This window comes from Macaca mulatta, chromosome 11, assembly GCF_049350105.2.
Source record: "Macaca mulatta isolate MMU2019108-1 chromosome 11, T2T-MMU8v2.0, whole genome shotgun sequence".
Taxonomy (NCBI): domain Eukaryota; kingdom Metazoa; phylum Chordata; class Mammalia; order Primates; family Cercopithecidae; genus Macaca; species Macaca mulatta.
In genome coordinates this window covers 76,712,542-76,739,822 of record NC_133416.1, presented here as the reverse complement: position 1 = coordinate 76,739,822, position 27,281 = coordinate 76,712,542, and the positions used below count along the sequence as shown (strand labels likewise).

Below are 27,281 nucleotides of genomic sequence, written 5' to 3'. Positions count from 1 at the left end.
ATACTATGCAGGTGTTAAAAATAATTGCATAGATACCTGCAAACATAAAAATATGTTCATGATATGTCATGATTAAAAAATAAGGTTCCTAGCCAAGTGCCATGGCTCACGCCTGTAATCCCAGGGGGAGGCCGGGATGGGCAGATCGCTTGAGCCCAGGAGTTCAAGACCAGCCTGGGCAACATGGCGAAACCTCATCTCTACAAAAAATACAAAAATTAGCCGGGCATGGTGGTGTGCACCTGTAGTCCTAGCTACTCAGGAGGCTGAGGTGTGAGGATTGCTGGAGTCGAGGAAGTCGAGGCCGCAGTGAGCCAAGATTGCACCACTGTACTCCAGCCTGTGTGACAGAATGAGACCCTGTCTCAAAAAAAAAAAAAAAAAAAAAAAAAAAAAAAAAAAGCTCCTAAAGTGCAATTTTAAAAAACAAATGATTACTTATAGCAAAAAGGCTAGAGGACACATGCAAATGTATACAGTATTTATCTCTGCATAATAGAACTATGGGTGTTTTTCGTTTTCTTCTTTTACACCTTTATGTGATGTGTTAATATTTTATCATTAGGGAAAAAACAGCAAAGCTATTTTCAGCTTGAAATGAAAAAAAAGTTGATAAAGGGGATTGGAGCTTAGGTGATTAAAGGCAAGCATGTGAGTCAGACATGGCCTCCCAGCCCCTGCCAGACTGCTGCACTGTCACCAGACACTCAAGTTGCTATCAGGAGCACTTTTCTCTGTCAAAGTGACTGGCTTTTGTCATGCAATCCCCAAGTTATAATGGGAGGGTAGGATAGGCCCCAGAGCAGTCAGCTGAGCCAGCCCCACTCCGTGAGTCGGTCCTCTGGGGCTCACCATACCCCCAGCCTCTGCATGGGGAACACCATCAGGGCCCTCGTGGCCTTCATCCCTGCTGACCGCTGCCAGAACTATGTGGTCAGGGACCTCCATGAGATGCCGCTGGACAAGATGGTGGATCTGAGTGGGAGCCAGTTACACCGCTTCCCCCTGCACGTGTGCTCCTTCAAGGAGCTGGTCAAGCTCTACCTGAGCGACAACCACCTCAACAGCCTGCCTCCGGAGCTGGGGCAGCTACAGAACCTGCAGATTCTGGCCTTGGATTTCAACAACTTCAAGGCTCTGCCCCAAGTGGTGTGCACCTTGAAACAACTCTGCATCCTCTACCTGGGCAACAACAAACTCTGCGACCTCCCCAGTGAGCTGAGCCTGCTCCAGAACCTCAGGACCCTATGGATCGAGGCCAACTGCCTCACCCAGCTGCCAGAGGTTGTCTGTGAGCTGAGTCTCCTTAAGACTCTGCATGCCGGCTCTAATGCCCTGCGTTTGCTGCCAGGCCAGCTCCGGCACCTCCAGGAGCTGAGGACCATCTGGCTCTCGGGCAACCGGCTAACTGACTTCCCCGCTGTGCTGCTTCACATGCCCTTCCTGGAGGTGATTGATGTGGACCAGAACAGCATCCGTTACTTCCCCAGCCTGGCCCATCTGTCAAGTCTGAAGCTGGTCATCTATGACCACAATCCTTGCAGGAATGCACCCAAGGTGGCCAAAGGTGTGCGCCGTGTGGGGAGATGGGCAGAGGAGACGCCAGAGCCTGACCCTAGAAAAGCCAGGCGCTATGCGTTGGTCAGAGAGGAAAGCCAGGAGCTACAGGCACCAGTCCCCCCTCCTCCACTTCCTCCTACCAACTCCTGAGGAGCTTCAGTTGCAAGTCAGTGCCAGGGACCCAACTGCAGCATGTTTTGGAAGCCTCTCCATTGGAGTGGAAAGGATGGCTCTGGGTCATTTGGGGGTGGCTCTGCTAGTAGAGACTGATGGAGACAGCCAGGTGGAATGCCATAAATCACGCTGAGAAAATATTTCTGGCCAACAGCTCTTCTTTCAGAGGGGAGTTGTGTGCCAATGATGGCATGAGAATCCAGAGAATTCTTGTTTGCAAGAAAACAGCTTCTCCATGCAGATATTTTGAAACACTGAAGAGCAAAAAGGGCTGGGACACTTTGAACTCCTGCACTCTCCAGAAGTGACTGGTCATGAGGCTCATGAGCTCCTCAAATAAGGTATTTGTCATAGAATTAAATATTCTGGTGGTCTGTCCCTTTGCAGGACATATTTTCTTTACTGTAAATGACCATAAACAGTATCAATGTATCACTGAGGCCACTGAAAAGGACATTTCTACCTAGGCAATCAGATTCACAGAAAAAAGTTGTTTGTTGTTGTAAAGGCTCAAGATGAAACTCTCGGCCGGGCGCGGTGGCTCAAGCCTGTAATCCCAGCACTTTGGGAGGCCGAGACGGGCGGATCACTAGGTCAGGAGATCGAGACCATCCTGGCGAACACGGTGAAACCCCGTCTCTACTAAAAAATACAAAAAACTAGCCGGGCGAGGCGGCGGGCGCCTGTAGTCCCAGCTACTCGGGAGGCTGAGGCAGGAGAATGGCGTAAACCCGGGGGGCGGAGCTTGCAGTGAGCTGAGATCCGGCCACTGCACTCCAGCCCGGGACAGAGCCAGACTCCGTCTCAAAAAAAAAAAAAAAAAAAAGATGAAACTCTCCCCAGCAGTTTAGTGCCTGCTGAAAAGATCCCTGATGGACAATACCTCTGGTGGACTCCAGCTGCCCCTTTTATTATTATTAGAGACAAGATCTCGCTCTGTTACTAGGCTGGAGTGCAGTGGCACAATCATGGCTCACTGCAGCCTCTAACTACTGGGCTCAAGCCTTCCTCCCGCCTCAGCCTGCCCAGTAACTGGTACTACAGATGTGCGCACCTGGCTAAGTCTCTAATTTTTTCGTAGAGATGAGGTCTTGCTATGTTGCTCGAGCTAGTTTCAAACTCCTGGGCTCAAGCGATGCTCCTGCTTCAGCCTCCCAAAGTGCTGGGATTACAGGCATGAGCCACCACACGCAGCCTTCAGCTGTCACCTTAAACTTGACAATGGCTCATGCTGATTTAGTTCATTTTCCCTAAAGGTTTGAGCCAAGATCTGCTCCCAACAGTTCACTGTCACTGACAATGTTGGAAGTCATCTGGAAAAGATAACCTCTGTGGCAATGCAGTCTCATTAAAGTCAAGCGTTGTTGTGATTCCTGTCTACCTCCCTGAAGCAAAGCCCTTCTGTTTATTCACACTAATGAGCCAGAGCTGAGCTAAATTGAATCCCTGTCCTTGGAGGAAAACCACATTTCCAGAAGCATATTAGTTTAAAGGTAGTAGGTGAGAAATGTGATCACTTGAAACAAGTACTTTGAAATGTGAATAGCAAGTTGTAGTGTATATAGGAAGTCTCTGCCTCTTTCGCCTAGTATCTGTGCCTTTGTTTCAATGTGTTTTGATTTCTATAGACTGTTTTGACAGTGTATAAACCAAGGTATTTTGTTTTTTGAAAGTATGTAAATTGTGACCTTCTCACAAATATATAAACTTTAAAGAAATTGTTGTTAGTGGATGATTTAATAACACAATTCTTTATGTACTTGAACCTTTTCAGCAAACAAGGACACAAAAAGTGTCATCTTAACTAAAACATACAGTACCAAGTTTTTAAAAGGACCTTTTCCATAAAAGCATCTTAACCCAACAAAGTTTGGTTCTAAAATGACATTACACAACAGACCTATTTTCATGTATGTCTTCCTACCAGAAATATTTCCTGCTAAACTAAAGGAAGAGAAATTTCCATGATATTGCATAATTCCTTCCTACTGCCACCTCCCATCTGCAGAGCATTTGCAACCCATTGATCAGACTATGAAAAAAGGCCCCTTTAATCATTTAATGTAATAGGTTTAAACTTTCAGGTCAAACATATTTAACTCCTTTAGAAACAAGCCCAGATTTCTGTTGGACAGTTAGGATTTATCTCATTCCCAATGACGGAAGCCAAATTATATTCAGCTGATGATAGAAACTTTTGTCAACAGAACTTGCATTCTAAGCTTAATCTATAGCAAGGTTTATCGATTGCTGACTTTCTTTTGACCCTGTCTTCCCCTTCCCAAGATTAATCGGCCATTCTGTAGTTGCAGACTATAACCATAAAACAGAGTGAAGCCAATTGATCCATACAGAACTCTCATCTACAGAGCTAAATGGTCTGAATCAGTAGTCAAATTATAAACATTTTGGCCCATAATCAAGCTGTTTTATTCTAAAACAATCAATACACAACAGACATTTCTCAAATGGTACGGTCAAGTGTTTGCTGTTGAATTTGCTTTCCAAAAAGTTTTCACTGTAGGATTTCAATCAATTTTATAAAGTATATAAATGCATACTTACATTTCTATAACCCTTCTAATGTTTTCTGGAAATGTTGACATAATTAGAAAGTAAAATAAGAAAATGTTGAAGCACCAAATGTAACATTTTTGCTCCTCATTTCAAGTCTTGAAACTAAAAGTGTTAATGCATCAAAGGGAAAGGTCTTCCAGAAGTTTACATAGGATTTTAGAGTCCATAAATAAGAGTGATGCCAACTGAAATCTTTAACATGGAATCAATGGAAATGAATCAGCAACCAAATTTGCTTCTTTATTTTGTCCTAAAATGTAACATCTCTAGAGTTTGTAATTTTACACTTAAAAGTGGGTTTGTGCCCTAATAAGCAACTGAACTCAAACTAAAGGCACATATCCAACACAGCGAACCAGAAGCAACGTAGCATACTGGCTAAGAACATGGCCCTTCAGACTACCTGGGTTCAAATCCCAGGCTTGCCAAGAACTAGTCAGTTATCATCTGTGTGCCTCAGTTTCCTCATCTGTAAAATGGTAACAGTTTCGGCAGGGCACTGTAAGGATTAAACCAATTACTGTGTATAAAATGCATAGAACAGTGCCTGGCATGTGACAGTGAAGGTTTACATAAAATGTTATTTTACTAAGTATTATACCAGGCAGCACAACACCTATGTTTACCCTAAAAGCAAGTGTAATTCCTTGCTTTAAAAAAAAAAAAAAAAAAAAAGTGGCATCCCATGATTTGCAGGAGAAAAAAAAAAGTGGCAATAGAACAACAAAGCTATTTTCCCTTCAGAAAATTTTCAACCATAATATCTAAAGTCCTGAATATAAGAGATATAACCACAATTTGGTCAAATGTTCCTGGCTTACCAAAATAGGAAAACACACAGACATGATTACCAAAGATGCATTTGCAAATTTCTAAATGAATATACTTTGATCCTTATCTATTATTCTAGAATTAACTTAATCACCAAAGTACTTGAAAACACGGGACTATTTATTGGCATTAAATCTGTTTAAGGGGCAGGAAGCATGTGACTGAAGACATGGGTCCTGTTAGATACTTTTACTCTGCCTTTTGCTCGTTTTTTGTTTGTTTTTAAGCACACTATTTGTCATCTCAGTACCATAGAAAGGATACTACTACTATTTGAAAACAACAAGATATGCATGCCTTTCTTTCCTTATGGACTGTCCACTTCTGGCAAACACTAAGCAGGTCTTATCATTGAATCATCAGTGCCTTGTACAGTTCCACCACACTTCTTGAAGATGGGAGATTTTGTCAGTACCCAGCCCACGGGACAGGAGGAAAGGCTGACACGTGGAGCGCTGCTAGAGGCCGGGCCAGGTACTTTCCTCAGGTTAAGTTAATTCATGTCATCTTTTCAATACTCCTTTGAAAAGTGCTATTATATACTGCTCACAATTTTAAAATCATAAATGAAATCAGGGTTACCTTTAGTCTTCATATTGAGAATCTGAAAAGTTCTATAGTAATTTTGATTTTTAAAAAGGTTCTCTTTATATCTTCTATTGACCTAATATGCTAATACAGCACATGGCAGACTTTTATAAAGGGTTTTGTACAGAGTATTTTGTTGACTTCTATTATTCGGAGCCCTGGCAAGAAACTGCATTCACCCCATGTGATTACATGGAGAGACTTTAGTGAAGACAGGGTGAAGTGGGGGAAAAAAACAATAGCAACCCAGACACAATAGCAGCAGCTGTCATCACCTGTAAGACCGAACAGGGTAAAAAAACGTTTCAGCCGGGCCCAGTGACTCACACCTGTAACTCCAGAACTTTGGGAGGCCGAGGGGAGGTGGGCCACGAGGTCAGATCCAGACCATCCTGGCGAACATGGTGAAACCCCGTCTGTACTAAAAAATACAAAAAACTAGCCAGGCGAGGTGGCGGGCGCCTGTAGTCCCTCCCAGCTACTCAGGAAGCTGAGGCAGGAGAATGGCGTGAACTCAGGAGGCGGAGCTTGCAGTGAGCCAAGATCCTGCCACTGCACTCCAACCTGGGCGACAGAGCAAGACTCCTTCTCAAAACAAAACAAAACAAAACAAAACAAAACACCATTTCCCAAATCCATTAAGAGCTAAGAGCCATGGTAGAGGTGCTGCCTAACAAAGATATAGTAGCAGGTCTTGCAGGGATGCAGTTACCTCCAGAGACAAAGAGCAAAGGCAGGAAGAGAATAGATTCTGTCTCCCTATCTCCTGCCAGTGCATCCTCAGTTAAAGCAATAGAAAACCAATCCACAGGGAGCTGTGAGCAAGGCAGCTAGCAGGGGAAGACTGGATTTGGGGTTGATGAGTGTAAAACATCAAACCCAAATTATCCTTCCTCAGAGAAAAACTGAAGGTTAACTAGGATAGATTTTAAGCTCCTAAGCACTTAGACCCATTCCAAATTTCTACTTTCAGGTCACAAGTCTTGTGAAAACAAAAACTCACTACTTCCATGCTTGCTATTTCTGAGTTAAAAGAAACTCCTTCCGTCACTCATACACTGTTGGTGGGAATGTAAATTAGCTCCACCTTTATGGAAAACAGTATGGAGGTATCTCAAAGAAATAAAGTTACAACTACCATTTGACCGAGCAATTCCACTTCTGTGTATCTATCCAAAGGAAAAGAAATCATTTTATCAAAGACACCTGCAGTTGCAGCACTATTTACAGTAGCAAAATCACAAAGCCAACCACAAGCCACCAAAAGGTGACTGGACTTTTAAGAATGTAGTACATATACACCAATGGAATACAACACAGCCATAAAAAAGAAAAACACATGTCCTCTGCAGCAACACAGATGGAGCTGGAGGCCATTATCCTAAGTGAACACAGAAACAGAAAATAAAATATCACATGTTCTCATTTTTAAGTGGGAACTAAACAAAAGCAACACATGGACTTAAATATGGAGGAAATGGACTCTGGGGACTCCAAAGCATGGAGGGTAAGATAGGCATGAGGGCTGAAGTTACCTATTGGGTCCGGTGTCCAATATATGGGTGATGGATATGCTAGAAGCCCAACCCCCATCATCACACATAATACACTTGTGACCAAGCAGCACATGTACCCCAAATCTAAAATAGTAAAACCTCCATCCTAAAACTGTTAACAGGCCAGGCGTGGTGGCCCAGGCCTGTAATCCCAGTACTTTGGGAGGCCGAGGCGGATAGATCACAAGGTCAGGAGATCGAGACCATCCTGGCTAACACAGTGAAACCCCGTTTCTACTAAAAATACAAAAAAAAATAGGCGGGTGTGGTGGTGGGTGCCTGTAGTCCCAGCTACTCGGGAGGCTGAGGCAGGATAATGGTGTGAACCCAGGAGGCGGAGCTTGCAGTAAGCCAAGATCACACCACTGCACTCCAGCCTAGGCGACAGAGCATGACTCCATTTCAAGAAAAAAAAAAAAAAAACCGTTAACAGGAGTTAGGTCTAGGTCATACTTACCTCTGAAACTGAAAAGATTATTTGTGAACTTGAGATTTTTCTAAAGACAACAATCAGTAAGGGCTTCAGAATATATGAAGGCAAGGTATGGCTATATTTTTGAATATAGTAGTTTCCATATTCTTACTTTTCTAAACTTCTTCATTGGCCAATCTGTTTTAAGGTCTTTGGAGAAAATATGCCTAAGTACCTAAGAAAATATGTGTAACTCCATGCCATCTGGTCCCTCAGGATAAACTCACCTGTCCCACCACATCCTTTGTGGGTTCTCTCATATGCTCTCCTGCTCCACCTACGTCAGTTGTGAGGATCACAACTAATGTGTGATAAAGCACTTAAAAAAAATCACACAGCAGATGGTATTGCTATTCAATCAGTGTAATTCTGATAATGTCACATTTTTCTAGTTTTAATCTCATCTACAAATATTAAAATATTGAGACAAATTCTCAGATGTCTCAACTTTTCCCCTGACCCTGAAACAAAAACATGTTTGGTCTATCAGTGTTTCTTTAGAAATCCTTTGCTCCTTTATGGGAAGGTCCCTCCATGTTAGCACAGCTGTCCAATAAAAACTCAACCTGTTGGGCTCTTACTTCTTGTCTATTCTGCTACATACTGATGCAGTAACAGCCTCCAAATCTAGAGCTGCCTTTTAAACCAGCGAACTCAGTCCATACTTACACCCATTCTCATTCTCTTATCCACTTACCCAAAACAAAAACCCTTTATATATATATATATAAAAAAAAAAAACCCAATCAGTACCAATACTTAAGTCTAACCATACTCTTTTTAGAGAAATTACCTTACAAAGCATTGGAAAGAGGTGCTGTAAAACCAGCCTGGGCAGCACAGCAAAGTCTGTCTCTACAAGTAAAAAAAAAAAAAAAAAAAAAAAACAAAACACACATCAGCCAGGCATGATAGTCCCAGCTACTTGGGTGAAAGAATCGCTTGAGCCCAGGAGATAGGGGCCGTATGAGCCTTGATCACACAACTGCACTCTAGCCTGGGGGACAGAATGAGATCCTGTCTCAAAAAAAAAAAAAAAAAAAAAAAAGCAAAAAAACAAAAAGTACTTAGAGCACATCATCTTGCAACATTTAATATGACTTTTTCAAGCATAAAAATATCATGTAACATAGAGACCAGCCTGGCCAACATAGCAAAACCCCGTCTCTACTAAAATTACAAAAATTAGCCAGGCATGGTGGCAGACTACTATGTAATCCCACCTACTCGAAAGGCTGAGGCAGGAGAATCATTTGAAACTAAGAGGTGGAGGTTGCAGTGAGCCGAGATCGCGCCACACTGCACTCCAGTCTGGGGGACAGAGGGACACTCCGTCTCAAAAAACAGGAAAAAAAAAAAAAAAATCACATCACAGAAAGCATTGTAATTTTTTCCAATGCAAGAGACAGCATTTAGACTACACAAAATTAAATGAGTACTAGTTTATGGCATTTTCACTAAACAAAATTAAACGGGTAGTAAAATTTACACTTTTTTTTTTTTTTTTTGAGATGGGAGTCTATCACGCAGGCTGGAGTGCAGTGGTGCGATCTTGGCTCACTGCAACCTCTGTCCCCCAGGCTCAAGTGATTCTCCTGCCTCAGCCTCCCAAGCAACTGGCATTACAGGCGCCCACCACCATGCCCAGCTAATTTTTGTATTTTTAGTAGAGATGGGGTTTCACCATGTTGCCCAGGCTGGTCTTGAACTCCTGACCTCAAGTGATCCACCTGTCGGGGCCTCCCAATATTAGGATTACAGGCATGAGCCACCACGCCTGGCCATAATTGAGGGTTCTTATGGCCCAGCAACAAAACCAAAAGATTAATATATGGTGTGTTTATCACACTTAACTTGGGCTTATATTAATCAAGATAATTATTTCAAAAATGTAGATGGCCAATCATTAAGCTGGAAAATGCCATATTTAAAATAATCATTAATTTTCATTAAGTAGAGTTCAAACAGAATACACACATATAAGACATAAGAACCAAGTAATTGTTCAAATGTTTATTTTAATGCACAGTATGAGAAATGAACTTTTAAATCAACTGATTTGTATGGAAAATGACAAGGCAAATAAATTAGACCTATGTTAAAGAGAAGGTCAGCTAAATAGCCAAACTTAAGGATACAAAATGGGCACCAATAAACAGATTCCACAGTCTTCTTTAAGAGACTACCTTTCAAACACAACTTTGCTAGAAACTGGTCCAAAGATCAACGGCACGTGGGAATGCTTAACAGGGGTGGTGATCAGGGACACGTTTCCTATGAAAGTAAGAAAAAAGTCAACAGTGAAAAATGAAGAGCATGATTTTATCCGAAGTACTATACTAAATACAAACACAACTAGAATCCTGTACTAAAACTGTTATAGCTCTGCAATGGTTTGCATGTGTGTCCCCTATACAACTCACATTGAAACTGAATTCCCAATGTGGCAGTATTGGAAGTTGGGCTTTTAAGAGGTGACCAGGTTATGTCATGGACTAATGGGTTATACAGCAATGGGACTGCTGGCTTTAGGCGAGACTGAGCTAGCCACTCAGCCCCTCTCCGTGTGATGCCCTAGCACATCAAGACTGTTCTGCTTTGGGACTCTGCAGACACCCCCACCAAGAAGCAGCACCTTTTATTCTCATCTTTTATTCTTTGGTGACCATACAATAAGGGGGCATAGAACAATCTTTTGGAAAGATGGGATAAGGGTACTAGTAAATTTTTACTTAATGCTTGTTCAAGGATCTAAAGCTTGAGAAACACTGCTTTTAGAGGCAAACACAACAGTTAAGAGAAGCTGAAGAAGCTTAAGAATAGATCAAAGAGTACAGCATTATACAGGGGTCATATAAAGAGATAAACTTTTCAACCTTAGTAGCTTATGGAGGGACTAGGATGCTAACCACTGTCAAAAGAGTTATGAAGCAGCTGTCACAGGGCACTGATCTGAAAAACAAGTCCTCTGGAGATTAATAAGGAACATGAAAAAGAAGCCCATGGTCTGGTAAGTTTGGAAGGCTGGGTTAAACAAAATTAAGTTTCTTTACTGCAAATTACTCAGAATTTGCTAATAAAAGATACCTAATCTCTAAAACAGTATCAGACCAAACAAGGTATCACACATTTTTTAAGTGTATTTCAATTGTGGCTGAGGGCATTGACTTATTGTGAAGATTTCTGGGAGTAGGTGTGGCTATATGACATTGCCCCTAATCAGAACACTTTAGTTACAGAACTCAGTTTCCTTTTGCTATAATTCTGTTTAAAGACAATAGAAAGCATCACAGCATCTATTGTCCTCAGTACTTGACCTTTCCAAGCATGGCTCTTTCTGTGCCTTTTCAATCCTAAGAGCTACCTCAGCTGCCCATCCTCTTAAGTTTTTCTGGCTTAAGTGTTAAGAGTTGTGATATTTTAAATAACTTACAAAATACTTTTATCCAGGCAAAACTGTCTCTGCTTTCCATTAACTCTAATTATAAAATGAACACAGCTCCCTAATTTTTTTGTTTTGCTGTTAATTTTTTCTGAGAAGAGTGTTAGGGTACCTGGGTGCTGCTTTGATGATGTTGTCCACACGCAGAATCACCTCTGCTGCTTCAGCTGCACTCAGAAGAACCTGTCGCTTCACTTGAAAACTTTCTGTTATACCCAGGATAGCCATATCGCCAATGGTGCCTTCCCTCATATCTAAAAAGAAAAAATGTTTACTAAAAAGTAGTTTTAACTATCAAAACATCTCTAATGATTTACAATAAAAATTAATCCTGTTATTAATAAAATTAGGACACCAACTACTTTACTCAGTAGGTGGATATGCCTACAAATGAGCTCAAAGAAAGCCTTTAGATCACCTGTGATCAGAAGCTGGAGACTGGCCTGGCAAACATGGTAAAATCCCGTCTCTACTAAAAATATAAAAATTAGCCGAGCATGGTGGTGGGCACCTGTAATCCCAGCTACTCAGGAGGCTGAGGCAGGAGAATCACTTGAACCTGGGAGGTGGAGGTGGCAGTGAGCTGAGATCATGCCATTGCACTCCAGCCTGGGCAACATGAGCAAAACTCTATCTCAAAAAATAAACAAATAAAATAAAAGGGGCCAGGCTCAGTGGCTCACACCTATAATCCTAACACTTTGGGAGGCTGAGGCAGGAGGATTGCTTGAGGCCAGCCTGAACAACATAGTGAGATCGCCCCTATCTCTTAAGAAAATAAAAATAATTTAGTCAGGCATTGTGGCATGTGCCCTAACTACTTGGAAGGCTGAGGAAGGAGAACTGCTTGAGCCAGGGGTTCAAGGCCACAGTGAATTATAATGGTGCCACTGCACTCCAGCCTGGGGAACAGCAAGACCACTGTCTCAGTAACAATAATAATAATAATAATGATGTCAACTACTGGTCACCCTATTAATTAGAAGACAACAATGTCAAATAATGAAAAACAAATGGGGGCCAGGCACGGTGGCTCAAGCCTGTAATCCCAGCACTTTGTGAGGCCGAGACGGGCGGATCACGGGGTCAGGAGATTGAGACCATCCTGGCTAACACGGTGAAATCCCGTCTCTACTAAAAAATACAAAAAAACTAGCCGGGCGAGGTGGCGGGCGCCTGTAGTCCCAGCTACTTGGGAGGCTGAGGCAGGAGAATGGTGTAAACCTGGGAGGCGGAGCCTGCAGTGAGCCGAGATCCGGCCACTGAACTCCGGCCTGGGAGACAGAGCGAGACTCTGTCTCAAAAAAAAAAAAAAAAGAAAAACAAATGGAAGAAAATTCAGAAGTCATCTACACAACTTCTCTTCTTGTGAGAATCCTGCTTCACTTTCTCACAGATTAACCGGTGCTCCCTCTTGTTCAATGACAGGATTATCTATCTTCTTAAGACTACTCTATAATGTCCAGCACAGCTTGTCAGAAAGTTTTTCAATACGAATTAAATCTGCCTCATTGGCCACTCTTATCTATGGACTGGAGATCTGTGATCTGTACTCAAGATTATCTCGCAGTAAGTTTACTATGAAATTAGGAGTTAATACTGATTGTATAAGCAACATAATAGTTTATGTTATTTTCCAGAGTGTAAGTATTGTTTATATTTAAATCCTATAGTCATTATATACCAAATAGTTACAAATCTTCTAATCAGTTTTATATGTCTTATGGAATAACAAAGTTTGGGAAATGCTGAGCATATAAAGTCACACACATTTTCCCAGCACATATAATGGTTACGAGGACAAAGCAGAAGAGTCTTTTATATGGTTGGTTATCGTTAACTCTTTATGCTCCAAAAGAAAAAAGGGCCGGTGAAAAGAGTTACTTTTAACAACGGCCACAAAGTTCCCCTTGATTGCTTACCCAGTCCAGCAGTGGTATTGCCTTCACTGTGAGCAGCCCTGAGCTGGGCCACCAGGTCTGCACTGTCATAGCCTGCATTGTCAGCTATGATGGTTGGCAACTATGAAATGAAGAAAACAAGTAACTACTCACTCTAAGAACCACTGATTTACTCCTAACTAGGATAGCTTTTTAAAATTATGCATTTAGAAACAATGTAATATCTGCTTCAATTACTGCTCACGAAGAAGAGAAACTCCAGAATTAAATTTAAAAGCAGTATTAACCAGTTTATTTTCTACTCATTTTAAAACTATCAATAACCACAAAACTTAAGTTCAGATCTCTCATTCTGATTAACTTACCATTCTCAGTGCTTTAGCGTAAGACTCCATTGCAACAGCTTCTTTGCCTGGTGTTCTATTGGCAAGCTGTGTCACAGCATGAGCCATCAACATCTCAGAACAGCCTATAGATTAAATTTCCAACAAAATATTGTAAAACTTAGTTGTCTCCAAGATACTGAATTACTGACTTTAAGATATGCCAAGCATTTTAAAATTTAGTGCAAAGGCAATATAAAGTTTCTATAAGAACCATTAAAACCACTTATGACTTATATTGTACTTCAAGAAATAAAAATATTCAACATTTTCTAAATGCTTACCTCCTCCATAAACTGTTCTAGAGTCCTTTACAGTTTGCGCAAGAACACAAAGAGCGTCATGCAAAGATCTTTCTGCTTCATCTAAAATTTGTTGAGTGGCACCACGCAAAACAATGGTACAAGCCTCACCTAAAATTAAAAGTCACAGTGACCACTTAGGGACAAAAAGTTTGCCTTCTATTATTTATACAGGTGTTGGTTATATTACTGGGTTCTGAAAGCTGATCTGTCTTCCTGTATTATACATTCTCCAACAATCAAGGTTCATAATGGTTCTAAGTTATCAAGGAAAAAAACTATGTTGAACATGCACTTTTCACAAAGACACAGTAATACAAGATTGACCTCAAGAGACTGAAACAAAATATGTATCATGCTTCTGAAGAGTTAAGACTTGTAAGATACACTATTCTAGTAATTACAATAGCCTTTACTTCAACAGAGCCTAGCAAGAATTTAGACACCTTAACCAGGATCTACATAATCACTCACCAAGGGCAACCCCAGAAAAGTGAATGAGTTTGTCTTCTCCAATCATGACTTCCTCGATAAGTTTGCAACTTCCAAGCTTCACCAGTTCTGGGTGATCAAAGGTAGAGGCAATTTCACCACCTATAAACATAAACATTTATTAGCTAAATGCACGGCAGGCTTAAAATTCCTGTTTTCTAATAAGCAGTAATGGATAATGATAGGTGATGTGTTTAACATTTTAAAGATTGATTGCTTATTATATACCAGGCACTCTTTAAATACTTCATATTGACTAATCTTTAAAACAATCCTCTTGGATAGGCTCCATTATTATCCATTTTACACACGATAAAAATGAGGCCAAGAGGTTTACTTTCCTATCCAAAGTTACCCAACTAGGATGAACATAAAAAGCTGGGGTTCAAACCCAAGCAGTCTGGCTTCAGATCTATAAGCACACACTATACAATACTACCTCCCAAAGGTTAAAGTGAGTCTTAAAGCAGTTACTTTTGAACTGAAATTCAGATTCTCTTCTGAATCCAATCTGTAATTCCCAGCACAAGACATGAAAATATTTGTCCTGTATGTCAACCACTATACACTTCATGAACCGCTTAATAATCACCTGGTATCTCTATCACAAATGAAATGTCCTAAGGCCTAAAAAAAAGAAATGCATACTACGAATTTCCCAGACCAAATTTAATAAGAACAAATTAATTTTAGTCCTTATGTCTCATTTCTATTCCTATTTTCCCTCCATCTTCCATGCTGTAAACTGAACAGGTCAGTCACTTCATTCCCTATTTCCTAACTAAGCAAGTCAGGTTTCCATTTCAAAATTCTTTTCTCTAGCTGACTACTCTTTTCATAATGTGAACTGCATATATTATCAATCAACCCTTCTCTTCCTATTCCTTACTGATAAATCTGTCATGCCCTATTATTTATTTTACAATAAATTCATAAAGACTCTGGTCTTCTAAACTACTAATTTATACTCATAATTTGTATAAAGTTCTTTTTACTTCTGGCTGAGAAAATTCTGAGACTGCTTTGTGTTCTAGATGTGAGACACAACAGATATTTCAGATGTCATATCCAAAAATAACACTAACTTGGCTTATGAAACTTTTCACTTCATCCTTCTACATGTAAGGCTTTGTTTCTTTCTTTTTAAAAAGACAGTGTCTTGCTATGTTGCCTAGACTGGAGTGCAATGACTGTTCACCAGGCACCATCATAGCACACTACAGCCCCAACCTCCTGGGCATAAGCAATCTTTCTGCCTCAGTCTCTTGAATGGATGAAACTACTGGCACATGCCACCATGCCCAGCTCAAGACATTTAATGACACCTGCAAGAACCAATGTTATCAAACACCTTTGACAACTACTGAGCTTTTAAGGATGGGAGCCACCATGTGGTCAACTTCATAGACGTATAGTTGGTGTACTTTAAATAAACATTCTTCTGGGTATATACAGCAATTTCATGTCAAGACCTTACGATACGTTTATCCCATCAATATATTATTACCATTTACTTCTCACATCTTTTTTTTTTGAGATGGAGTCTCGCTCTGTCACCCAGGCTGGAGTGCAGTGGCGCCAATCTCAGCTCACTGCAACCTCCATTTCCTGGGTCCAAGTGATTTTCCTGCCTCAGCCTCCCAAGTAGCTGGGACTACAGGTGCCCACCACCACGCCTGGCTAATTTTTGTATTTTTAGTAGAGACAGGGTTTCACCATATTGGCCAGGCTGGTCTCAAACTCCAGACCTTGTGATCCGCCCACTTAGGCCTCCCAAAGTGCTGGGATTACAGGCGTGAGCCATCGTACCCGGCCTCTTACATCTTTATTTTGTGGAACTAAAGAATGAATTACACAAACATGAGCATCTTAAATTTTGTTTATTTGTCGCCTTAAAGCATCAAGTATGCAGCGGCTCCTAAAGAACTTTAAAGCAGGTAAACCCACTTCAAGTAATTAGAAGAAAATGTCTCTTGGTTAGAGGAAGACTATGCTTCTCAAATGATTTTAAAAAATGTCTTAAGAGATCATTCTGGGATGAGACCAAGTCCACTCTCCAAAGGTTAGTACACTATAATTTCTTCTAATAATCATGGCAGTTTCAAACCATGTGGCAGCCCTACTGACTTCACAACTCATAACCCATGTCTCCAGTTCTCCTTAATTCCCATTTCCAAACCCACTTTCCAACCTATTCATTCATTTTCAAGGACCTAAAATCTAGAAAAATCTGTTAAACTTAGTTTTCTAGGGCTTAGAGTTTACTATGACAACCATTAACAAAACTATACTTATACCCCTAAATCTATAAACATTTAATAAGCAAAAATTTTTAAACCATTAGTTACCACAATAAAGAGCAGACAAGCTACATTTTTTTTTTTTTTTTTTTTTTAATTTAAAGACAGGGTCTTGCTCTGTCACTTAGGATGGAGTGCAGTGATGTGATCATAGCTCACTGCAGCCATGAACTCCTGGGCTGAAGAGATCTCCTGCCTCAACCTCCCAAGTAGACGACTACAGGCATGTGCCACCATGCCTGGCTAATTTTTTGTAGAGACAGTCTTACTATATTGCCCAGGCTGGTCTTGAACTCCTGGCTTCAAGCAATCTTCCTGCCTTGGCCTCTCAAAGCACTGGGATTACAAGAATGAGCCACTGCAACCAGCCTGAACTCTTATGTCATTTTGATATAGACAGACATGTCTGATTTACAAACACAGTTTCTATTTGACTCAACTGGAATTATATCACTCATACTTCTTTTAAAGGGTATTGAGGTATACTAATTTCCATTATACAATGTTGACTGTTTTACTTATGCTAACCTTTATTACTTTCAGAAACTTAAAAAAATTAATAAAAGTAATGTTTCAGTACTCGACTCACTCTTCAGCATACAGTAAGTGTTCAATAAAGGTTACCTATTATAACTGTACTACTACAAAGGACACAAAGCATTCAGCTACTTACTTGGCAATAAAAACAAATGAACAAACTAGATAAATATAAATAGACTTAAGACTTTTTAAAGCTCTAGTTTGTTCAGATTTTAACAATGGTCTTACAGGTTTGTGAGAAAAAATACATCTATCTTTTTTTTGCTGTTGTTGAGACAGGGTCTCACTCTGTCGCCAAGGCTGGAGTGCAGTGGCACGATCGCCATGATTGCAGCCTCTGCCTCCCAGGCTCAAGACAGTCTCATCCCTCAGCCTACCAAGTGGTTAGGATCACAGGCGCTCGCCACCACACCTGGCCAATTTTTTTTTTTTTTTTGTAGGGATGGGGTTTCGCCATGTTGCCCAGGTTGGTCTGAAATTCCTGAACTCAAGCGATCTGGCTGCCTCGGCCTCCCAAAAGTGCTGGGATTACAGGCACGAGCCACTGCACCCAGCCAAAAATCTACCCTTAAAACAGTGACACAATGAAAGAAATCTATACCTACAGCAAACGTGGTATATAATTTGGTATAGTAAATGTAATGTATCTGCATATCTAAATTAAAGATATCCAAGAGTATAGATTTCAGAATAACTGTTGAAATTCTAAACTCTTTAAAGGGACTCCTTCCTTTGATTTCTTAACAATGAATTGCATATAGTAACAAATAATAAATCCAAGAGTGACTATTGTGTTTGTTAAAAAAACAATACCTTTTCTCCATACCTGTGACAAGAGCTAGGCGTTCCACACCTGCAAAATCTGCATGCTCAATAGCCATGACACCAGCAGCACCAAAGAGCTGTTCAGGATAATTATAAATTAATTGCCTGTAAATAAAATATATGAAAACATTATGCTCAAAACTATTACAAGATAAACTACATTAGACTAAAAAACAAGTAAACATTTTTACCACACAAGTAAAAGAAATGCAAATTAGAACAAGATTGCATTTCTTACCTGTATAATTAGAATTTATCAATTACAGTACTAATGCATCCACTACTAGCATTGAAAACAGGTGTTCTTTATTATAGTAACTGTATAAATCAATCCCATAATTCTGGCCACTGTAAGTGTGCATAAATCACAGTTTACAAATTATGAAAATCCATAATTTAGGTGAAGTTATGTAAGGCAGTTCCTAACAAATCATTAATTCAACATAAGTAAATATAAAGTATTCCTTAAACTTTCATAGAAAAAAATCCTTTCTTACAAGCACAGACCTGTTAATAAAGCAATTTATTCCATGCTTAAGAATACGTTCAACTTTCTCCTTCATTTTTTCCTTTTCCGCATGTTCTATTTCTGCAACCTTTGCTGTAGAATCAACTCTTACCCGGGAACCAAATATCTAAGACAAAGAAAAGCATAAAGAGAGCATCAGTTTCATTACTTTTTTTTTTGAGATTGAGTCTCGCTCTGTTGCTCAGGCTGGAGTGCAGTGGGGCAATCTCGGCTCACTGCAACCTCCACCCCCCGGGTTCAAGTGATTCTCCTGCCTCAGCCTTCCAAGTGGTTGGGATTACAGGTGCACGCCACCACGCCCAGCTAATTTTTGTATTTTTAGTAGCATGGGGTTTCACCATCTCATACTGGACAGGTTGGCCTCGAACTCCTGACCTTGTGATCCGCCTGCCGGGCCTCCTAAAGTGCTGGGATTACAGGCGTGAACCACCATGCCAGTCCTCATTACTCTTTTTAAAGAGTCCCATAGCATATCTCAACATTTTTACCAATGTATATATCAAAAAGTATATACATGTGTATATATACAATAGACACCTATCCCAAGCTTTTTAGTGCAATTGATTCCTGAGTTTATAGAAGCCAGCAATTTTTTTTTTTTTTTTTTTTTTTTGAGACTTTAGAGACAGAGTTTCACTCTTGTTGCCCAGGCTCGAGTGCGGTGGCACGATCTCCTGGGTTCAAGCGATTCTCCTGCCTCAGCCTCCCAAGTAGCTGGGATTACAGACATGCGCCACCAAGCCCAGCTAATTTTGTATTTTGTATTTTTTTTTTAGTAGAGACAGGGTTTCTCCATGTTGGTCAGGCTGGTCTCAAACTTCCGACCTCAGATGATCCACCGCCTCAGCCTCCCAAACTGCTAGGATTACAGGAGTGAGCCACTCCGCCTGGCCAGCAATTTGAATTTTTAAAAAGTACAGTTACATACCTTTATTTTGTCTGTATCCATACCAGTATTTGCAATAAGAATTTTAGCATTTTCAATTCGTTTTGGTTGATTTACTCCAATTTTTTTATCCAACAGAAAGCCTACAATAAATATAAGAACAGTATCATATTTAATACTTCAAAGCAGCCTTAGTAAATCTTATAAAGCTGTCTGCTTTATCATATCACTATTTCAAAGAAGCTATTTAAGTCCAATTTACCAAGCTCTTAGAAGGTATAAAAGCAAGCTTGTCCAACCCACCTTATTCTGTTGTTGTTTTGCTTTGTTTTAGGCTTTTAGCGCCTGAAAGCCATGGATTTTAGCTTCTGTCTCTAGTGATAAGAAAAGAGGGATGAGGAAGGGGCTTTACTGGCCCAACCAGAAACAGAAACTAGGAACCCATGACTGTATTCTCTTCCTTGGACACTCCTGGTATAAAGCATCCCACTAGAAGAGTTATTACAAAATTCATTTAATGGGTTACTTAAAAAATAATATATGAAACAGGAAATATGGGAACACAGTACAGACAGTAAAATTAAACAGTATTTTGAAACTTTTGTTTCACATATATACTACACCCACATTTGTATGGGTTGCAAAATAAAGACAACAGGTTAAGTCCACTTTTATTAGCTTGAAATCACCACCACAAGAGAAAAACTGAAGATTCAGGTATTGAGGCTGGTGGTAAAAATGAAAAACCATGGACAATGGAGTCAGATAAACCTGACCCCAATCATGCCCCTGCTGCTGGCTATATAACCTTGGACAAATTATCCAACCAGAGATGCTAATTTGTAAAACAGGAATGTAACCAGTGGCAGAGGTGCTAGTTACCAGCCTAGTCCTGCTGCTTTGGAATCATCATACAAACCCAGTACCTCCTACCCCTCCAGGCCTTTTTTGGTTATGTTAGAAACTTTTCTCTTACGAAGCCACCTTTATCTTGGGTTTTCTACTCTATTCAAGTGAACTTAATCCTCACTCACCAGGTCATGATGACTAAATGACTAAAGTTCCTATTACAATTCCTAGTACACAGCAGACATTCAAGAATGGTGCTGCTTGTGCTACTATTCTTGTTGTAATGCTCCTATTAGAAATGCTACACAGCAGCCAGGCATGGTGGCTCAGGCCTGTAATCCCAACTCTTTGGGAGGCTGAGGCAGGTGGATCACCTTAGGTCAGGAGTTCCAGACCAGCCTGGCCAACACGGCAATAATCAGTCTCTACTAAAAATACAAAAAAAATTAGCCAGGCATGGTGGCACACGCCTCTAATCCCAGCTACTTGGGAGGCTGAGGCAGGAGAATCGCTTGAACTGAGGAGGCAGAGGTTGCAGTGAGGTGACATCATGCTGCTGCACTCCAGCCTGGGTGACACAGCCAGACTCCGTCTCAAAAAAAAAAAAAAAAGAAATGCTACACAGCTCTTGTATATAAACTTAACTAAGAGTATTTTCAGAATCATGACATTCTCTGAAAACAAATCAAGACCTATAACATACACCAAAACCAGGACTCCAAACCACTGGTAAAAGCAGAAGTTATAAAACACCATCTAATTCTTTTTTTTCCTTCTCTGTACGAGAATGCCTATACTTTTTGACAGGTCATTTTGTGAAGTAAATTCAATGTGAAGATGATCTGGAAAACTTCACTCTATAAACAAAAATGTACTACTAAGAAAACAGTACTTGTTATGTCTCATTTATCACTCTTTAAGAACTAGATCCTCTTGCCCTATAAACATACATAATTACTAGTTAATTTTTTTTAAATTCTTTTCTAAAAAAACTAGTCATCCCCCAGTATACAAGGGATACTGGTTCCAAGATGCCCACACACACCAAAATCCACACATACTTAAGTTCCAGGCTGACTGGAACCAGTAGATTTGAAAAGTTGGCCTGCTATATAAACGGGTTTCAAATCCTGCAAATACTGCATTTTCCATCCACATTCGGTTGCACATGCACAAACCACGGACACAAAGGGCTGACTATATTTATTGAAAAAACCTGCGTTAAGTGAATCTACATAGTTCAAACCCATGTTGTTCAATGGTCAACTGTACATCCTCGACAACCAGCTAACACAATGATATGACTGACCCAGACCCTTCCTGGAGAATACACATATAATCCTGGTAAAAGTACCATTTGAGAATAAATGATTTCTAGCAAAAGAAAACTACATTTCCTCTTTATCAGAGACTGCAAATAACTTCATGGTAGTTAAGTAAACTCTAGAGATCATCAACAATGCCGGAATAGTGTGGGAAGAGGAGTACACTCAATGAAATGACAAAAATGGTTGCACATATGGTATGTCCTTAAATTCAAGTTCACTGGCTTTGTAAAGTGTCACTGGTCCCAAAACAGAATTCACTCAGTATTCAGCCCTCAGCATCTAATCAAAGCTTCTTGTATCTGACATTCATACATACCTTCATCTAAATAAGAATCTGCCAAACTTCCTCCTAGCTTCTTGATAATATGAATTGCCTCGAGGTTGCCAGAGCCTTTCAGTCTGAGAACTGCTTCTACAGCTAACTTTGTAAAGTGGTCTTTGTGATGAGTAAGAAGTTTTGAGGATAATGTTGTGCCCGCAATATTCATTAAATCTTGACGGAATTTTACTTCATCGGAACTAAATAAAACCAACCAAATACACATATTAACCTTACTTTTCAAAATTTATCTAGATATTCATGTCAATAGATAATTTTACCCTAACTGGTCAAGTTTGTAAGCTATAAGAAAAGAATTAAACCTCAGCAGTAATCAAGAAACACAAATTATTTTCCCCACCAAACTGGCAAAATGCCAAAACAAAAAGTGGGGGGTGGGGTACAGCACACAAGCAAGCAAAAATCTAATATTGGCAAGAATATGAGAAATGGCCAGGCACAGTGGCTCATGCCTCTAATCCTAGCACTTTGGGAGACTGAGGAGGGTGGCCTGTAATCCTAGCACTTTGGGAGACTGAGGAGGGTGGATCACTTGAGGTCAGCTCAAGAACAGCCTGACCAACATGGTGAAACTCCATCTACACTAAAAATACAAAATTAGCTGGGTATGGTGGCACATGCCTTTAGTCCCAGCTACTTGGGAAGCTGAGGCAAGAGAATCGCTTGAATCCAGGAGGCAGAGGTCGCAGTCAGCCGAGATCACACCACTGCACTCCATCCTGGTAAACTCTAAGAGCGAGACTCCGTCTCAAAATAAATAAATAAATAAAAAGAATGTGAAAAACAAGTAATATTATACAGTTGCAAATGGGAAAATTAGTAAAAATGCCTTAAAACAGTGGTCCCCAACCTTTTTGGCACCAGGGACTGGTTTCAAGGAAAACAATTTTTCTACCTGCATTAAGCATGTTATGAAAGAACACTAAATGTTTAGAATAGTAGAACTTTGGTGTACCAACCCATGATCGACTGCAGAACTCAACAGTGCCTCTCTTGCAGCCTTTGTGGCTTCTCTCCAACCCGCTATGATGGTCTGTGGATGAATCTTTTTTGCAATTAAAGATTCTGCTTCCTATTAATAGTTATAAAATAAAAGTTATAAATAGAAAATTATTAAGCACTCAACAGTAAAGATGGAGGAAGTAAGGACTTGATTACCTCTGATACTCAAAAACAGTAGGAAAAACAGAGTTGCTCAGTTGCTCTTACCCTTAATAATTCTGCTGCTAAAACGGTAACAGAGGTAGTGCCATCACCAACTTCATCATCTTGAACCCTTGACATATCTAGAAAAAGAAATTAGTTAACTCAAAATTGCTTCTTTGCTTACTAAATTCTCCAAAAATATTCACTACCAATCTAAACTTATCAAGGTTCCTCATACAAAAAATTCTTTGGAACTTTGAGGTCTGAAATGCAACAGTTTACCACCAATATATGGCACTCCTGAAGCTTGTATTTTAACAATGATAATTAAAACCCAGTGGATATCAATTGACAGTACAATTGGTCAACACAGCCTATTTATAAAGTTATTTCAAAAATGTTAACCAATAGTATTATTAGGTTGGTGAAAAAGTATATTCAGACTTACCAACTAAAACTTTAGCTGCTGGATTGTCAACACCAATGTTTTTCAGAATAGTGGCACCATCATTGGTTACCATAAGAGAGGCATCTCGTCCGCTGCTTAGAAGAATTTTGTCCTAAAGGGAACATAATTGGTTCAAGTTAAGATATAAGTACATCTTGAAGAATGCATGGTTCAATCAGTATTCTCATACAGTGCTAGTGTTATCAACACCCTGGATGGCTATTTTGTGGTATCCATTCATCAAATGTTTTCAATACATACACCATGTTAACCAAACCGTGGTATCTACCCCTAGAAACATCAGAAGCACAGGGAGACACTAGTTTTTGTTTCAACACTGTTAACTGCAAAAACAATGGAAAGAAACTATCAGTACAGCCATAATTAAATTATAAAATAATTAAGGTACAGGATAATATTTGACAGTTAAAGAGGAGGCAGTATTATCTACTTACACTGAAAGGAATTTAAAAGACCAAGCTACAAAACAGTATTGATAAATAGTATCTATGTTTTATAAAACAGTATATATTACATGAGTATAAAATACATAATAAAGTACACATAATTCTACATAAACAGAAAATTAGAAGTAGTACATGCAAATTATAACACTACTTGTCACTGAGGAGGGGCATAGGATTGGGGATGGTGATTCTGGGGACTCTGATTTTTACTAAGAACATACTTGTCTTTTATAATTAAACGTTCTAAAGATTAAAAAGCATTTTAAAATGTTTGTTATTAATTATATTTCCACTAAGGGCTCTAAAACAATATTAAAACATAAAACTTTTCTATTTTTCTTACCATGCCTTTGGGTCCCAAGGTGCTCTTTACCAAGTCTCCAATGGCGATGGCACCAATAAAAGAAGTCTGGAGTAAAAACCAAGGAGATTATCAGAATCAACTTTACCGTCTTCAAGTACAGTTTTATCTTTATTTACTTTTTTTTTTTTTTGAGGCAGAGTCTCGCTCTGTCCCCCAGGCTGGAGTGCAATGGTGCGATCTCAGCCCACCGCAACCTCCGCCTCCTGGGTTCAAGCGATCTTCCTACCTGAGGCTCCCAAGTAGCTGGGATTACAGGCGCCCGTCACCACGCCCGACTAATTTTTGTATTTTTAGTAGAAACGGGGTTTCGCCATGTTGGCCAGGCTGGTCTCGAACTCCTGACCTCAGTTCATCCGCCTAACTCGGCCTCCCAAAGTACTGGGATTACAGGAGTGAGCCACCGCACCTGGCCTCCAGTTTTATCTTTAAAACAAAAGTTAGAACAAGGCTTACCAGGCGAGCTGTCTCTGCTCTCTCTTCATCAGCTCCTGCCTTGAAGATGTTAACAGGTGCAAGGGAAAGGGACGCCTAAAAAAGAAAACCAAGAGGCATTTCGTTTAAGTACCAATACTCTAACACATACACTGAGGTGCCTTCCACTTGTCTTACAAGTGGATATCTAAGAGAAAACTCATTTACAATAATGTTTTCAAACAAATGAAGCTTCCATCATCGGAGAAGGCATTTAAGTGGGAGAGAGGGACTTGTAGGAGAGCGACATGGCTTTTCGGATTTACAAGGCCCCAGGAGTATAAACTATACACCAGCGAGACTGACAGTTACCTACGGCTAGACAAAAGACGATGTGGAACTAAGAATGAGGCAGGGAGGGGTTTTTTGCCATCGAGGGGACGCCTGCCATGCGGGCGAGGGAACGCGGCCTCCATCTTCCACCCTCGGGTGGCTCGGGCCCCGCCGCTCCAGGCTCCGCCCCTAGAGGGAGGGCGGGGCGGGTCCCACACTAGAAATTTCTTCGCTTGGGGTGAGGCGCGGGCCTAGGCTCCCGGGACTATGCAAAGGCCTGGGCAGGAGACGCTGGCTTTGCGGTCCACTCCTCCCCTTCGTGGTGGGCTCCACCGGCTGGCCTGGCACAGGCCGCACGCCCCACGGCTCGCACCATGTGCGGCGGGCCGGAAAGCCAGAAACGGAGCCTACAACCCCAGCAGGACAGAGGAAGCAGTGGGGTGCCAAGAGCACGGGGAAGCAGGGGCAGGGCAAGAGACAGGGAGGTCAGGCTCACCATAGTTCCGAGGAATTCCGCACACAAGTGAATCCCCTCACAGCTCGTGCTCAGGGACAGCAGACAGAAGGAAGCCGGAAGTGACGTCACACACCCTACTGTCGGGGGCGGGGCCCCGGCCTTCGCGTCCCTCCGGCTGGCCGTTACCGCTAGCAGGCGTCCCATTTTGATTGGAGCCCCACGGGCCGGAAACGCAGCCTTTCACACTGGAGGGGGCGTAGCCGCCGCTCGAGGACGGAGGAATTGGGCGGTTGAGAGAGGAACAACCCAAGAACAAAGAGGCGGCTGCCGCACGAGTTGCCATAGCAATGGAGTTCTTGCTCACACTTTATTTTCTTAAATTTAATCTTTAAACATTTGTGTTAAAATCACACATGTACACAGTTCAAAGTGTTATGTGCCAATAATGAAACCATAATTTACCTACCTCACCACTTCCTGTCTCCAGGAAAACTGCTTTCAACTTTTTCAGTTTTTTGGGGGAGCTATTTACTATCATATTCCCAGATATGTTAATTTTAAACATTATTTACTGAGTATTACAGAAGAGGACTTCCTTTTCTCTTACTGAATTTTCAAACGTTATTTCTAACTGGACGTTGACTGTCCAGGCTAAGGTCTTGTGAACTGACAGAGACATTTATATAGTATTTTATCTTTGCCCTATTTACTCATTTTCAGGAATTTTTGCATTTCAGTCTTTTTTTTTCTCCAATAGTAGAGACGACTTACTAGTCTTTGTTTATAATAAACTGAAATATTTGGGACTGATCTTGACACTCTTACATGTTTTGGCAGACATCAAGATCAGTCCCAAATATTTCAGTTTATTACAAACAGTTTTCTACTTTCTTTAAGTTGACGGATGTCTAAAGCAAAATTTGTTCTCTAAAAAATTTTTCTGTCATCTACTGATACCCTGTTTTCTCCCTTTGATCACTTAACAAGCTCCTTGGCAGGGCGTGGTGGCTCACGCCTGTAATCCCAGCACTTCGGGAGGCTGAGGCGGGCAGATCACCTGAGGTCAGGAGTTGGAGACCAGCCTGGCCAACAAGGTGAAACCCCGTCTCTACTGAAAATACAAAAATTAGCCGGGCGTGGTGTGCGCATGCCCATAATCCCAACTACTCAGGAGGCTGAGGCAGGAGAATTGCTTGAACCCAGGAGGCAGAGGTTGCGGTGAGCCGAGATTACGCCACTGCACTCCAGCCTGGGCAACAGAGTGAGACTCTGTCTCAAAAACAAACAAACAAAAACCAAGCTCTTGGATTTTTCTTTTTCTGTTTTGTTTTGTTTTAGAGACGGGGTCTCACATGTTGCCCAGGCTGGCCTGGAACTCCTGGGCTCAAGCAATCTTCCTGCCTCAGTCTCCTGAATAGCTGGGGTCTCCTGGATTTTTGACATTGCTAACATTAACAGGAATTTTCAATTTTTAGTTGTTTCTACCCTTTGGATTTCCTCTAAGTGGGTTGATTTCCACCAGGGGTTGGCAAGCTGGGAGGAGTCAAACCCAGCCTGGCAACTGTTTTTGTATGGCCTGAGAGCTAAGAATAGTTTTTACATTTTTAAGTGGTTGAAAGAAATAAAAAATTTCCTGACACATGAAAATTCTGTGAAATTAATATTTCAGTGTCCGTAAAGCTTCGTTGGACTCCATGGGCATACCCATGCATGTTTACTCTGTCACAATACAAGAGCAGAGTTATGTGGCAGAGTTGAGTAGTCACGACAGGTTGTGTGG

General features: G+C 40.8%; 2 protein-coding genes across 2 annotated transcripts; one reads left to right on the top strand and one right to left on the bottom strand.

Moving 5' to 3' along the window:
• The first annotated feature begins 571 nt into the window (after positions 1–571).
• On the top strand, positions 572–3,452 carry LRRC10 (leucine rich repeat containing 10). The gene has a single exon (XM_028829713.2). The coding sequence runs from the start codon at positions 871–873 to the stop codon at positions 1,708–1,710; it is 840 nt and encodes a 279-aa protein (XP_028685546.2). The 5' UTR covers positions 572–870; the 3' UTR covers positions 1,711–3,452.
• A 6,309-nt stretch (positions 3,453–9,761) lies between these two features.
• On the bottom strand, positions 9,762–25,610 carry CCT2 (chaperonin containing TCP1 subunit 2). Its single transcript, NM_001261311.1, is given in 16 exon segments — positions 9,762–10,032; positions 11,313–11,454; positions 13,123–13,222; positions 13,467–13,570; positions 13,769–13,897; positions 14,261–14,380; positions 17,945–18,048; positions 18,451–18,578; positions 19,401–19,501; positions 21,852–22,054; positions 22,835–22,947; positions 23,085–23,161; positions 23,470–23,581; positions 24,280–24,345; positions 24,754–24,828; positions 25,541–25,610. Coding segments are annotated over 16 exon segments (1,608 nt in total). The 5' UTR covers positions 25,544–25,610; the 3' UTR covers positions 9,762–10,001.
• Positions 25,611–27,281: the final 1,671 nt, after the last annotated feature.